This window comes from Chiloscyllium plagiosum, unplaced genomic scaffold (genome assembly GCF_037043375.1).
Source record: "Chiloscyllium plagiosum isolate Xiang-an unplaced genomic scaffold, Cpla_swu_hap1 HiC_scaffold_13, whole genome shotgun sequence".
Classification (NCBI taxonomy): Eukaryota; Metazoa; Chordata; class Chondrichthyes; order Orectolobiformes; family Hemiscylliidae; genus Chiloscyllium; species Chiloscyllium plagiosum.
In genome coordinates, this window is record NW_028270151.1 from 62,873,737 (window position 1) to 62,889,638 (window position 15,902).

At 39.0% G+C, this 15,902-nt stretch overlaps 1 protein-coding gene across 1 annotated transcript in view; it reads left to right on the top strand.

The window, feature by feature from the left end:
- prss59 (serine protease 59, putative) overlaps positions 1–15,902 on the top strand; it is a 56,509-nt gene that overhangs the window by 28,644 nt on the left and 11,963 nt on the right. The window contains exons 6-8 of the mRNA XM_043702086.2: positions 1,549–1,750; positions 6,707–6,797; positions 12,047–12,243. Of these exons, the coding sequence (XP_043558021.1) occupies positions 1,549–1,750; positions 6,707–6,797; positions 12,047–12,243 (490 nt within the window). The remainder of the gene's footprint in view (positions 1–1,548; positions 1,751–6,706; positions 6,798–12,046; positions 12,244–15,902) is intronic.

The following is a 15,902-nucleotide window of genomic DNA, read 5'->3' on the forward strand; positions in this document are numbered from 1 at the left end:
TCTGTGTGGGTTTCCTCCGGGTGCTCCTGTTTCCTCCAACAGTCCAAAGATGTGCAGGTTAGGTGAATTGGCCATGCTAAATTGTCAGTAGTGTTAGGATCATTAGTCAGGGGTAAATGTAGAGGAATGGGTCTGGGTGGGTTGCTCTTCAGAGGGTCGGTGTCGACTTGTTGGGCCGAAGGGCCTGTTTCTACACTGTAGGGAAACTAATCTAATCTAATCATGCTGCTTCATCTGATTACATTAGCATGTATCTCTCTTCTTCCCTCTGTAATATGCTTACCAGCCTCCTTTTAAATGTGTCTATATTTTTTGCCTTAACTATGTCATGTGATATCTTTGTCCAGAGAATTTGCTATTTCTCCTGGATTCTTTATAAGACAGTGACTAGTAAATCTGATTTGTTTTGCCCAATATTTTCGATGTGGACACTTTTTTTTACATCTCCAATATTCAGCCTTCTTTTTGCTGAAGAATAAATTTGGTGAAGGGAGGGGATTGAAATAGGCAATTGCCATAGATGTCATAGAGATATACAGCACAAAAACAGACCCATTGGTTCAACTCGTCCATGCCGACTAGATATCCTAAATTAATCTCGTCCCATTTGCCAACATTTGGCCTACATCCCTCAAAACCCTTCCTATTCAGATACCCATCCAGATTCCTTAAACCAATGTTGTAATTGTATCAGCCTCCGCCAGTTCCTCTGGCAGCACATTCCATGCATGCACAACCTTCTGCATGCCCCTGATGTCCCTTTTAAATCTTTTCCTTCTCACGTTAAACCTATGCCCTCTACCTTAGGGAATAGACCTTTATTAACCCTATCCATGCCCCTCATGATTTTATAAACCTCTACAAGGTCATCCCTCAACCTCCAACACTCCAGGAAAAAAAACCCCAGCCGATTCAGCCTCCCCCTATAGCTCAAACCTTCCAACCCTCCTTGTAAACCCTCCTTGGCAACATCCTTGTAAATCTTTTCTGAACCCTTTCAGGTTTCACAATATACTTGCTACATTAGGGAGACCAGAAAAGAACACAATATTCCAAAAATGACCTAATCAATATCCTGTATAGCTGCAACATGACCTTCCAACTCCTATGCTCAATGCTCTGACCAGTAAACACATGCATACCACATGCTGCCTCCATTATCCTATCTATATGTGACTAATCTTTCAAGGAAATATGAACCTACACTCCAAGGTCTCTTTGTTTAGCAACACTTCTCAGAACTTACCATTAAGTATATAAAGTCCTGCCCTGATTTGCCTTTCCAAACTGCAGCACCTCACATTTATCTAAATTAAACTCCATCTGCCACTCCTCAGCTCATCGGCCCATCTGATCAAGGTCTCATTGAATTCTGAAGTAATCTTCTTCACTGTCCACTACACAACCAATTTTGGCTTCATCTGCAAACTTACTAACTACACCTCCTATGTTCATGTCCAAATCATTATATAAATGTCTTCTTTTAATCTTTTTCATGCATTTTTCTTTAGGCGTCTATAATAATTTCTTTTGATATTTTATAAACAGGACCCAAAGGGTGTTAACATTACCGTTGACGTGCTCTGTACTATAATGGAGAATTCATCACTGGGAATACCTTATGAGCGATATGCGAAGGTTTCACATCTCCTTCTGAAGACATATGAAGAGAAATGTTTAGATGCAAGTTACAGCAAGTTTGTATCTGATATGTTGAACACCTCCTGGGCTGCACCAGCAGCAGATGGAAGTAGGGAAGCAATCAGTACTTAAAAACTGCTTTTAACAAGATCTGTTTATTGTGTTTTGCAATTCAAAAATAGTGGAGGAATGGAACTTCTTAAAAAATATTTTGTCCAATATTAATTGAGATACTGAAGGAATTTTCAAATTATTGAATCCATCTAATGGTGAACAATATTTCATTTGGGGCAAAATGCTGATTTTCCCTTTTTTTTATCAGTCAGAGAGAAAACTTTGGAATGATACAGCATTAGAAATTAATCTTACTATTAATCAAAAGAACTAAAAATATTGTATTTTTATGAACATGAAATGAGAAGACTAATTTATTAGCCTACTTTTGTGTCAGTATATTGAACACTGATTTATTGAAGCCATTGATTCTATTTGCAGAAATAGTTAATATCTTCCCACACACTTGACATTATAAAGTTGATAGACTTGTGTATGTCAAAAGTGATCTTTATTTTGTTTGGACATTTTTTGTGCTTGAGAAAATCTGTTTTACAGCCTCAAATATTACAAACTGTGCAATGAATCAAAGGGCAAAATTTTAAACATTGAGGGCAATTTCCATGAAAAGTCTGTTCAGAGTTAGAGTAAGATGTTGGTTCTGGATAAGAGGTAAAATTCTAAAATATTCAGTGATTGTGAAGGAACAAATTACTGCAGTTGCTGGCATCTGTACTGAAAGCAACAAATGCTGGAGATCACAGTGGGTCAGATAGCATCCATGGAGAGACAGCAAGCCATCGTTTGTAGATGACTCTTCATAAGAGCTGAAGTCAAGTGTGGAGGGGATAGAATTTATGCTATAGTTTTGGGGTGAAGGGGTGCAGGTGGTGGTTGGGGGTAATGGGTATAGGTGCTGGCGGAGAAAAGATGTTGCTAGTTCAGATTAAGTGATCGGAATGTGAGAATGGCAGAATAATGTTGTGTCTCCTGTCGGACTTAAAAGGACAGTAACTGGGATGGAGGAGGGGAGGACATGGTTACAAGCGAAAAGCAAGGGAAGAAATGGCTCACAATTTAAAGACGTGGAACTCAATACTAAGTCCAGGAGGCTGTAAAGTGCCTAGTCTGAAAATGAGATGTTGTTCCTTCAGTTTGCGCTGTCATTCACTGGTACACTGCAGCATGCTGAGGACAGACGTGTTAAAATGACTGGCTACAGGAAGATCAGGGTCCTGCTTGTACATAGACCCACTTCTGTAAGTCATTATCCAGTCTGTGTTTGGTTTCTCCAATGTAGAGTAGGCTACATTGGATGCAGTAAATAAAATAGCCAAGATTGGAGGAGGTACAGATGAAATGCTACTTCACCTGGAAATGACCTTCCTGTAGCCGGTCATTTTTTGTGCTTGAGAAAATCTGTTTGCAGCCATAAATATTACCAAATTGTGCAATGACCCAAAGGGCATAATTATAAACATTGAGGGCAATTTCCATGAAAAGTCTGTTCAGGATTAGAGTAAGAATTTGGTTCTGGATAGGAGTCCTGTTCGCATGTTCACCTGCCTGTTTTTCTTGTTGAATTGAGGAGGTGAACTTGCTATTTTCCAGTCTAATGGAACCTTTCCAAAATTCAATGTATTTTGGAAAATCAGCACCAAAGCATCTATGATCTCTTTTAAGACCCTAGGAGGAAGTCCATTAGGTTCCTGAGACTTATTACTTTGCAGCTCCACTGGTTCTCTCCGTACTGCTTCCCTGGTGATTATAATTTTACCAAGTGCATCTCTTCAACCTCCGGACTTACAGCTGTCACTAGGAAGTTCTTGGGCTGTACCACCACTGACCTACATTCCTTAACCTTGTATCTGATAGTTTGGTGAGCTGCACAAAAACTGTTGGCAGTCCAGGCAGTGTTATTAGTGATATTATTGACCATTATAGGAATTGTGCCAGTTAAATACCAATGCTTTAAATATGCCACTTAATAATGTATCATCAGAGATAAAGCAGTAAATACTTTGATAATTCCACATTATGATTTATCATCATTTTTTGAAGAAAGTTGCAATTATTATACTGCTGAAATCAGGGGAATTTCTCCTGTATCTATAGAATGTGGATATGGAGTCTTGACGTAATCAACAGTCCAAGAGCTTTGAACACTTCAACTGATCACATTACACTCATCAGGAACACATTTTGTTGTTTGTCATCTCATCAACACCAACAAGCTCAATAGACACTGAAACGGGACAAATGTTATTGACAGCAAAATAACAGTACTAGTTGAGAAGAGAATGAAATCTACATATCTGGCTCTAAAATTACAGTAGCCAGCTGGTGCCTACAGTGGTCACATTTAACCCTATATATTATGTAACTGTATGAAACAGCATTGCTTCAACGATTTACTGGTTGATTGTGGAATGTTGTTTAAAGTATCAAGCCTGATAATTCATAGAGTATAGAGATGTACAGCACAGAAACAGACCCTTTGATCCAACTTGTCCATGTTAACCAGATATCCTAACCTAATCTAGTTCCATTTGCTAGCACTTGGCCCATTTCCCTCTAAACCCTTCCTGTTCATTGACCCATCCAGATGCCATTTAAATGGTGTAATTGTACCAGCCTCCACCACTTCTTCTGGTAGCTCATTCCATACATACACCATGGTCTGCGTGAAGTTGCCCCTTAGGTCCCTTTTAAACTTTTCCCCTCTCATCCTAAATCTATGCCTTCTAGTTCTGGACTCTCCCACCCAGAGAAAAGATCTTGTGTTTTTAACCTATCCAAGCCCCTCATGATTTTATAAACCTCTATAAGGTCACCCCTCAGCCTCTGACACTTCAGGGAAAACTGCCCCAGCTTATTCAGCCTCTCTCTGTAGCTCAAATCCTCCAACCCTGGCAACATCCTTGTAAATCTTTCCTGAACTCTTTCAAATTTCACAACATCTTTCCAAGACGAGGAATTCCATGCAATATTCCAAAAGTGGTCCTGTATAGCTGCAACATGACTCCCAACTCCCATAAAGGAAAGCATACAAATACCTTCTTCATTATCCGATCTACCTGTGTTTGATCTTTTTCATCAACCATTTTTGTTTATGCCTTGAAATATTTTATTTGATTTTAATGAAATACATCAAGATTACCATTTTGATTGTGTTTGTGAAGTGGAATCTGGAAGTTTATTTTTAAATGTGAACTACCGTGAGTGGAAATGCATCGTGGCATTTTAAATTTAAATGTCAGTTATGTGGCACAGGAGATGTTAGGGAATGCATTATCAAAACGGAAGTACACCAGATTAAAGACTATTCCTATTGAATATTTATTTCCCATTGAATGCAAATTAATAGTCATGGATCTCTTTCAAATTATACCATCAGTTCTTGTTATTTATTTGAAACAATTAGAAGAGCCTTTTCTATATGATCAAGTTAAAGTAATAAATGACTTTCAGATTTTTAGAAACAATATTTTAAACTAAAACCCCTCTTCTCATTTGGCTTTTGAAAAGCCAGTCCCCATCTAGTTGACAGCACAAACATAACACCAGCAGTGCAGTGTTTAATTAATTTTCAAACTATATTTTATATTGTTCTGTTAAAGCAAACAATTCCTGAGTTACATGATTAATTTTTAAATGTATTTTAAACAGGAGTATCTGACCAGTTTAAGAATTTGCATGAGTTAAATTATGCTAGTTTTTCAGAATTGATGCATTGTTGGGTGTGTCTGTGTAGCCAGGCACCTTGCGTTTAAAAAGCCTGCATTTGCACTCTCACATTCACATATATATGTCAATATGACAAAGTCTTTGAAAATTTCAGAGTGTGGAGCTGGAACATACCTACACTGCAAATGGAGCTTGTTTTTCCTTTCCTCCTAAAACTTACTCACTTCCTTTCCTGAAGGTGATATTCACCCTGAATTTAGTTCATTGGCCATTAGATCCCTGCATGATTATTCTATGCATGCAAGCCTAGACAGTTTACATGGGCAGGCTGTTCAACTTTGGGATTAATAGTACACCTTTACAAAAATGTTGACAGCTGTATGTTTCGAGGACGATTCTGGTCAGACGCTGGAACCATTTTTCCCCTTCTGCTACCTGAAAGATACTGCAATCAATTGTAGCCTTTGAACAAGACACAGATAATGCTGGAGAAATTTAGGTCTAGTAAGAGTTGTGCAGAGAGAAACAGAGGTAACATTTCAAGTCCGGTATGACTCTTATTCATCTTCTGAAGAAGAGTCATAATGGATTCAAAACATTAACTCTGTATCTTTTTCAATAGAAGCTGCCAGACCTACTGAGTTTTCTTCTGGAGTACAGTTTCATAGTTCCTCGAAAGTAGAGTCGCAGGTAGTGAACAAGGCGTTTGGTACGCTTGCCTTTGTTGCTCAATGCATTGAGTATAGGAGTCGGAATCATTACGGCTGTACAAGACACTGGTTAGGCCACTTCTGGAACACTACGGTCCATTCTAGTGTCCTTGCTATAGGAAGGCTATTGTTAAACTTGAAAGGATTCAGAAAAGATTTAGAAGGATGTTGCCAGGGTTGGAGGGTTTGAGCTATAAGGAGAGGTTGAATAGGTGGAGGCTGGTACAATTACACCATTTATAAGGCATCTGGATAGGTATATGAATAGGAAGGGTTTGGAGGGCTATGGGCCAAAATGCTGGAAAATGGGAAGAGATTAATTTAGCATATCTGGTCAACTTGGACGAGTTGGACCGAAGGGTCTGTTTCAGTGCTGTACATCTGTAAGCTTCTATGACTCTGTGTTTGGTTCAGATTTCCACCATCCACATTACCTTGCTTTTAAATATATCATTTAAACTGCTGTTCCTGTTGGCTTACCACAGAGTCAAACCTGAGCTATCTGGTTTAGAATTACCACTAGTTTGTGTATTTACTGACTAAACCACAGGAGAAGTATAGACAAATGTACTTTTATCTATTTGTACATTCCAATTGCATTTTTCCCATTCCAGGCAGGCAGTGGGCCTATCAGTCCTGTACAGAATTTGGCTATTATCAGTCAACTGAATCACCACTGCAGCCTTTTTCTGGCTTTCCTCTCAGGTAAATAGATTTCTAGGTTACTTATTGCTTAGAGTTGTTTCTTTTGATAACCTCTTGCCTAATGAGGAACATGAACACACAATAATTCTGAGCTAATGTACATTTAAAATGTGACAATGTAAGAACCATGTGTAAAACCTGACTTTGACTATGACAAATTTTTAAAAAATGTAGGAGCAAATCATACAGTATCAGCAATAATGATCTTCACATTTCTGAAGAAAAGTAACAGTCCATATTACTGTCACAAACATGTCCATTGAATGGCACAACTGTAGAAATAACCAAACTGTAAATGTGAAACAATTGATTCACTCTACAAGTAAGTGATGTTGTACAAGTAGTCATATGCATATTAAAGGAATGGAACAAGCATCGTTTTATTAAGGAATGTGTGTCTTCAACCAAGCAGAGAAACTGCAACCTATGACAATGTTGTTTTATTTATTCAAGGACCGTGGACTTCACTGGCTCAGGCAACATTTATTACCCCTCCCTAATTGTCTAGAGAAGCTGCCTTCATAAATCACTGCAGCCCACTGGTGTTGCTACACCTGAAGTACTATTAAGGAGGGAGTCCTAAGATTTCAGGACCCAGTGAAAGTGGAAGATTCTGATGTAGTTCCAAGTCAGGATAGTGAGTGGCATTGAAGTGAACTTGCAGGTGATGGAGTTCCCATGCATTTGCACAATTCTAGAGGGTAGTGGCCATGGGTTTTGAAGGTTTTGTCCATGAAGCTTTGCTGAGTTGTTACAGTGCTTTCTGTGGATTGCATATACTGCTGTCATTGTCGCCAATGGTGGAGGAACTGTGTCAGCATCATCACCTTATAGTCCAAGGAACAATCACTTAACAAAGAGCTCAAACGTAAAGCATAAATATCACTGAAAAGGCAAAGGAAATTTACAGCCATTAATTATGAATACCAAAACATTATACTCAAAGAAGTGTCATCAAGAATGTAGCAATTAAGATGACGATGGCATCGTACATGCCACAGTGAAAAAGTAGGCAGGGGATTCTGTAGATCAGGACAAAGTAAGGACTGCAGATGCTGGAGATCAGAGTCAAAAGGTGTGGCACTGGAAAAGCGCAGCAGGTCAGGCAGCATCTGAGGAGCCTGATGGAGGGCTTATGCCTGAAACATTGACTCTCCTCCTCGGATGCTGCCTGACCTGTTGTGCTTTCCCAGTGCTATACTTTCTGATTCTATAAACCAGACAAACCTAATTCTCCTTGCTCTTTCATTTAAAAACAATATTAGCATATAGAAGCTGGGAACAACATGTATCATGTGTCAGATCTTGAGAATTTCAGAAAATCACTCCATATGAGAAAATGACGACTGCAATATCTTGAATGAGGAATTTGGAAGGTACGTGGCTGCAGAAATTAGGAGAGAAGCAACACTTTGATTTTTTTTTTGGGTCGTATTATAGATAAGCTCTGTTACTTGCACCCCATATTGAATTAATATAGCCGTAGATATGATGAATCAGTGTTCAGCTGAGTTGGCACATTGTAGTATTTGAATAGATGTGTGTTTATATCAGGGCAGCATCTGTTCCCTTCACAGACCAAGCATTATGAACTATGCCTGAAAAGCACTACAGTTCAGTGTACAAACCATCATCTTCACCATCACTTGGAACAAGCATCAGCACAATTATACACACTTTGGAAAATTTAGACATTAATGACAAAGAAGTGTGTGTGAGGTACCAACAGTGTAAAGAAAAGGTAACAGTGGCACTGGTTAATGATGGGCCAGCTAGTGCCGAGCAGTGATGCAGCATGAATACACATTCATATGGGCACACATCTTAGTGGGCTGGCTTTCAAAAAGAATGTTCTAACATCAATGTTACAATGGGGAATCACATGCTTCTTCGCAAATGTATTTTAAAGCATAACAGAGTGTCTGAATGAGCCAACATCAATATATGCATCAGGAACAAAAACATAAGTTACTGGAAAAGCTCAATAGGTCTGGCAGTATCTGTGATGAGAAATCAGAGCTAACGTTTCCAGTCTGGTGGAGTTCTGAGGAAGGGTCACTGGACCCGAAACATTAACTCTGGTTTCTCTTCACAGATGCTGCCGGACCTGATGAGCTTTTCTAGAAACCTCTGTTTTTGTTTCTGATTTACAGTATCTGCAGCTCATTCAGTTTTTAATCAATATATGCACAGTCACCTCCCATGAGGAAATCATGGAGCAAGAATTATCATGCAATCTGGTATTGAATGCAAGGAAACACCAGTGGCATCTGTTATAGGAAGTCTATTTTTCAAGCATAATGCATAAAGGTATCTTTCATTTGAATTACATTTTATGATAAAAATTATTACTGGCTGAAACTACTGGCAAATGGTTGGAGACAGCCACAAGAGAATCGAAGAACAAAGTTTTCTATGTACTTGTGTAGCAATGAAGTAATGGTTTAGTCTCTTGTCATTTCTTGAAATTCATTTGGAGCATTTGGACATCACTGACTGGCCAGCATTATTGCAAGTCTCTAATCACCCTTGAGAAGGTGATGGTGAGCTGCCTTCTTGAATTGATGTAGTGCATGTGCTGTAGGTAAACCCACAATGACATATAGGAAGGAATTCCAGGATATTGACCCAGTGACAATGAAAGAGCGGTGATACATTTACATGTCAGAGTGAATGGATTACTACAGAAGTGGACAGTTGGCAAACATATATCTTTGATGGCCTTTCTATATCTCTGATTAATAGCAATAAATATCAGTTCACATCAATATCCATACCTCAACCCGCATGACTAAAACAGATTTGGTCATTTATCTCACTGCTGTTAGTAGGAATTTTCTATGCACAAATTGCTGACCCGTTCTGAAATTGCATTAGTGATACTACTCAAAAGCACATCCTTGACTGTAAAGCACATTGAGACATCCTGAGATTATGAAAGGCACTACATAAATGCAATTCATCCGTTTAGAATCCCTCTTCATCTTATTGATGTCAGAAAGAATAAGCATTGCCGCCACAGAGTACAGCATTGAGCACAGTGGACTGATTGATATGCCTGGGAGCTCACAGCTTGATAACTATGGCATGCAATCTACTGCTAAACCTGTTGGTAAGTGGCTGCAGCTCAGCAGGGGACCCAGATTTCTGTCTGGCTAACATGAGGTTCAGCTGAACTACTTCAAGTCAGCTGTCACTTCTTAATAGGGAGATGCATTCAGGCCACAGCAGCTGATGAAATTGTATCCAAACATATTTTATATAAAGAATAAGGCCACCAATGAAGTTATAGGGTCCTGGGTCTTTGGTGCAGATCCAGAGGTCAAAGTGCAGGAGCTGGAATGGAAGGAAAACATCACATTTACACTGTTAGCCAGGAGGCTCTCCAGGGGAATGAATTGGGAGCAGCTCGCGAGGAGGTCAATTCAAGCAATCCTACCCTGATGACCCAGTGCAATGCTGCAACATTTCCTATGGTCTTGCACATGTAGTTAACATCAGTGAAAGTATCTTGTGCCATCTGCTAGCCAGCAAACCACCAACCTCACACACTGCTCAGTGCACCACATCCCTGCATCATTTACCAATCATATAGAACATTCAGATATGTCATCTTGCCATCAGATACTTTAACAATGTTGCCAGCTTCTCACCTAATCTCACAGCTTCCACATGCTGCCAGCTATTCAACTCTGACACATACATCTCGGAAGTATTGTGCAACATTCTCACTGATGCACCTCCCTCTCCCTTGCAAGGCTAGGTCACACGAGAGGAGGCAGCAGTGAAAAACTGAGGACAGTTTGACATGCCACCATTTTCTAAGCCCTTGGAAGAGTTAGTGCTACAAATTACTAGGCCAGCAGAAGAGGCCCTTGTAAATGACACCACCAAAACAATGATGTTTGCCTGCCTAATGATGCTTCTCAAACCCCACTTCATACTGCTGTCACTTTCATGATTCATGAGACAATCATCGAAGCCTGCTTCATCTATTAGCCACCCAGTGGTTTGTCATGGTGATTCAAATGCAGTTGACATAGTGGTCTGCTGCAGAATGAAGACACTATGACCAGCGTCACAATCTCAGGCATTGTCCCACATGATTCTCTATGTATGGTCACATATCAGTTGGACATCCAGGGAGAGGAATCCCATTCTATTATGGTGTATTTGATGTTGACATGGAGTGCCCACAACGTGATATACATACAGTCAATGGAACTCCACTTTATGGAGATGCTGTCCAGTATGGCAAGCTACAAGCTCTCTCCATTTGCTACTCTGTGGCAAGAGAAAATGAGTGTTGTCAGCTGTCTTGGAATACAGAGCCTTATGTGTCAGTGGTCAGCAAAATCATAGATGTTGCAAATATTGCCTTGCTGCAGCCTGAAAGGGGCCTGATGTCTAAAAGCTCATACCTTAGTTCCTACCTAGAAGCTAGTAATGCCGTCTTGCCTTAGCTGTGTGGACATAGCTGTGATTGCATCAGGCAGCAGCTTTCCTGTTGAGGAATCCTTGATGTAGCAAAAACATCTGACTCAGTGTTCCTTGCCGAGTTCACAGTAAGATAAATGTTCCCGGAACGCTCTGTACAAATATGACCTCCAGCTAGGAATCACTCCTCTCTTCCAGCAGTTTATCCTGCTCTGTGCACGTCTGTTTACTTTTTTTGTCAATTTGTAATTTTAAAAAATCGCAACTACACCCATTTCTGGGGGAGTAAATGATTTGTTCATGTTCCTTGAAGTGAAGCCAAAATTTTTCAGTACATTCCACTGCACTCCCCTGTAGAATTGAACAACTTTAAAGAATTGTAAGAGTCATACAATGCTTTTCACAATCGCAATAACGGCCAGTATAAACCGACCAGCAACAAATCTTTAAATACTTGATAATTCCATTAAAGATTACTGCTTGGTTTGAGGGCATGTAGGATCATAGATCCCTTCCTTCTGTTGAATGTAAGGTCAGCTTTGTGTGTTTAAGAACAGTACTGTGGTGCGATCGACAATGGCAAAACTGTCGGTAAATGAATGAAGTCAAACTCTGCTAGCATAGCTGCAGTGGTTACTCCTGCACACATGGTAATGCCTTTGCAAAGTGATATCTGGCATAGTTCACCTCCTAAATATGCACACACGTTACAAAGTGAAAGAAATAAAAGTCGTATCAAATTGTTATTATTGATTGTTTGATTTAATACAATTTTGCAAACGCATGTTAGCTTATTCCCTCTTTTATTACAGGTACAAACTTCAGCAATGTGTAGATTTATTTGGCCCAGCATTTAATAACTCTGTGGTTGCTGATGCTGTGGAGCACACCAATGAAAACTATGGAGGCACAAACATCAAAGGCAGTCGGATAGTTTTCCCCAATGGATCAATGGATCCCTGGCACATACTGGGAATTACCAAACAGCAAAAAGCTATTTACATTCAAGGTAATGAAACTGTAGATATGAAACACGTTGAGCTAGAGTTTCAGTTAGTGTGCACTATGTTTTAGCAGCAAAACCAGCCAAACAACTGCAAACAATTGCAAATGTCCAAATGTAAGTTGCAATCAAAGTAAATTGAGCTTTCTTCACCTTGAGCATGGTTTTAAAATCACTTTGCTAAACTCCAGCCCCACCCACACAACTGGCAATATCCCCAGAATAAAATGACAAGAATGATTAGTTTCAACTAACACAACCTATAATGATCTAACAAATAAATTCTTCAAACTGAGCCCATTTTCTTAGGTGCACAGGCATTAGTAGGAACATTTTGAATGTTTTTAGATACCACAAAATATTTAATTTACAATGAAACTGACTAGTAAATATTTCATTACATCTTTTTATAACATTATTCTCAGTCATTTAAAATTAGGTTACTCACAGAGAGTGAAAAGGACATCCAACTAAAAGTGTGATAAATCCACTTTCAGCATGTTAATTGAACTCCTCTGGTTATCACTCTTAAACATCAATGAATAGTTTTAATACAGAGAAAAAAAATGATGATGTTGTTTAATTTTCCAATTACACAGATCATTGGAATATTTTATTTTTGATCAGGCAAAAATGTTGTAGTGGAAATTTGAACAAAACTTACCACACTCCAATTTCATGTGCAATGTGGGTCCAAAGTGGAAACCATTCCATTTATGAAACAAGGGTATAATTGTGAGTATGCGAATGGCACATGATATGGCTTATCTCTTGGTGTTTTCCATCAACTGGGATTCTGTAAGACTGTCCTCTCCCTTGTTCTGCTCCTTTTTCAAATCATTAATTTTTCCACTCTCTAATCAACAATAATGTAAGACAACAGTTCTGTACACTAGTGAGTGAGTGTTTAGTAAGTATTAGTGAAGAAGTATGTGATGCATTTCAATTAGAAAGACGTCCTACCTCACTCAAGCCTATTTTCCAATAGATGTAAACAATCACAAGGCATTATTCTAGGAGCGCCTTTGGCCAACATACAAATCTGAACCAGTTCTTAAAATAGATGACCTAGTAATTCATTTCATTGCTGTTTGTGGAAGCTTACTTTGTGCAAATTGGCAGCTGCACTTCCTATATTGTAATGGTGGGCAGAATTTTACAGACCCACCAGTAAGTGTGCCAGGAAGGAACAAAAAAAACTTGGGTGGCTTTTCCTCTAATTGCACCCAGTCTGAAATTTTACAGGGACGCTATTAGGTGTAGAAATTTCCAATACCTGTTAAAATTCCTAATACATGCTTATACCTACATTTATGTATCTACTTTTTATCACAGTGTTGAGATGTTACTAAACCTAGAGCATCCTAAATCAACTCATCTCACAATGTAGAAATTTTCCAAATAAATGCCTGTGAAGCACTAGCTGTGAGGTTCATTGTTTTTCATTGTTATACCCAGCCCTGCACTCAGGATAAGCGTAGAGCAAGGGCAATCATGCAGATAAGGCTGCAGAAGATGTATTATAAACACCATAAATATCATTTAGAAATGTATTTTAATCTCCAGTGACAAATTGGAAGGTCCACTTGACCAAGATTTCAAGTTTTAAGTTTTTTTTTACTTGTACAAATAAACTAAAACTAACAATGACTAATCATTAAAATAAAAACGGGGAAACCTGAATTGAAAGCAGAAAGTGCGAGAGAACCCAACAGATCTGGCAACATCTCTGGAGCCAGACATTGAGTTCATATTTTGAGACCAACATATTGTTAACCTTGTTTATTTCTTTCGCCATAGATACTGCCAGACATGTTGACTTTCTCTAGCACTTTCTGCTTTGATTATATTGACTAAGATTATTTCAGTAGGTAATGTGAACTCTAAACTGCAGAAAGGTTTCCCCATGTGACATTTAAATGATTGAAACACCCTCTGCACAGTTATACTTTACTCAATCTTTGAAATAACACTTCATTGTCCAGGAAACAGTCCAAGAAACAGTCCAAATCTATTCTCAGCAAATGGTGGCTTGCTTCATTTTTCCTTTTCCAACTGGGTAGTGTCTAATCCTCAAACTGAGACTGAGACTTCATTGTAAGGGTTACTCTGGAAACTCTGGAAACCCCTCCTCTGGACAAAGCTAGGTGAATCTTCCAGTCTCATTTAAATCCTCAAGAATTTGATCTGTGCAATTTGAACACAAGTTCCCGCTTAACATTCTGTGTGGTAAGCAATAGATACTGGCTGTCTCCATTTCTTTTAGAACTATTAAACAACATCAAAATAGTGCTATAAGTTCTTTTGGCATTTAAAGAACCTTAAGCCATTAAATAAAAGCAGAACAACATATTAAGATTATCTGCATGAATTTCCACTATGTTCTTTCATCAACTGTTTATTGCATTCTCCAAGGATTAAGAGTTGATTCTTGTTACCATGTATCCATTTTCAAGGCATTAAATTTTCTTATTCTCTGTTAAATAAATACTTTACAAACTCGCTGGTTGATGAATGATTCTGTATGATCATAGAATAAAATGATTAACTACTAGAGATTAAATACTGGACAGCAACATCATTATTAGCAAATTGACACAGGATGGAAACAGTCCAACCAGGAAAGGGGTTATACTGGACCTGATTTTGGGAAGTGAGCCCTGCCAGGTGAATGAAGGTTCAGTGAGAGAGCATTTCGGGAGTAGTGACCATAATACTGAGAGTTTTAAAATCCTTATGGATAGGGATGACAGCAGTTCTCGGGTGAATGTGTTAATTTGGGGAAAGGCAAACTATAACAAATTAGGCATAAACTGGTGATTGGAGGTGGTTGTTTGATGGTAAATCCACATCGGACATGTGAGAGTAATTCAAATGGCAGTTGTTAAGAGATCAGGAGCGGCACATTCCTGCAAGAATGAAGGATTGGAATGTTATGTGACCTTTGGATGACTAGGATGTTATAACCTTGGTCAAAAAGAGAAAGGAAGCATACGTAAAGTCTAGGAGGATGGGCTTTTTATCCATATAGAGGGCAGCCAGGGAAAGGGTTGGCCCACTCAAGGACAAAAAAGCGAATCTATGTGTGGAGCCATAAGAAGTAGGTGATGTTCTCAATAAATACTTTATGTTGGTTTTCATCAAAGGGAAGAAATTGGTGGAGGAGGATTTCAGAGAAGAGAGTGTTGAATGTCTAAACCGAGTTGCCACTAAAAAGGAAGAGGTGTTGTATGTCTTAAAAAAGTAAGCCCCTGAGTCCTCAATATTTTATCCCAAAATATTGAGGGAGGTAAGGCAACTGATAGCTAGAGCATTGACATACATCTTTCTATTCTCTTTGGCCATAGGTGAGGTCCCAGAGAGCTGGAAAATAGTCAATGTCCCATTGTTTAGGAAAGGTAGCAGGGATAGTCCTGGAAATTACAGGCCTGTGAGCCTCACATTGGAAATTATTGGAAAAGATTCTCAGGGACACGATCCATACACATTTAGAAGCAAATGGACTGATTAGTGACAGACAACATGGTTCTGTGCGGGCAAGTTCGTGCCTCACTAACTTGATCAAGTTTTTTGAGGAGACGACAAAGAGGATTGATGATGGAAAAGTGGTTGATATTGTCTATGTGGACTTCAGTAAAGTCTTTGACAAGGTCCCTCATGGTAGA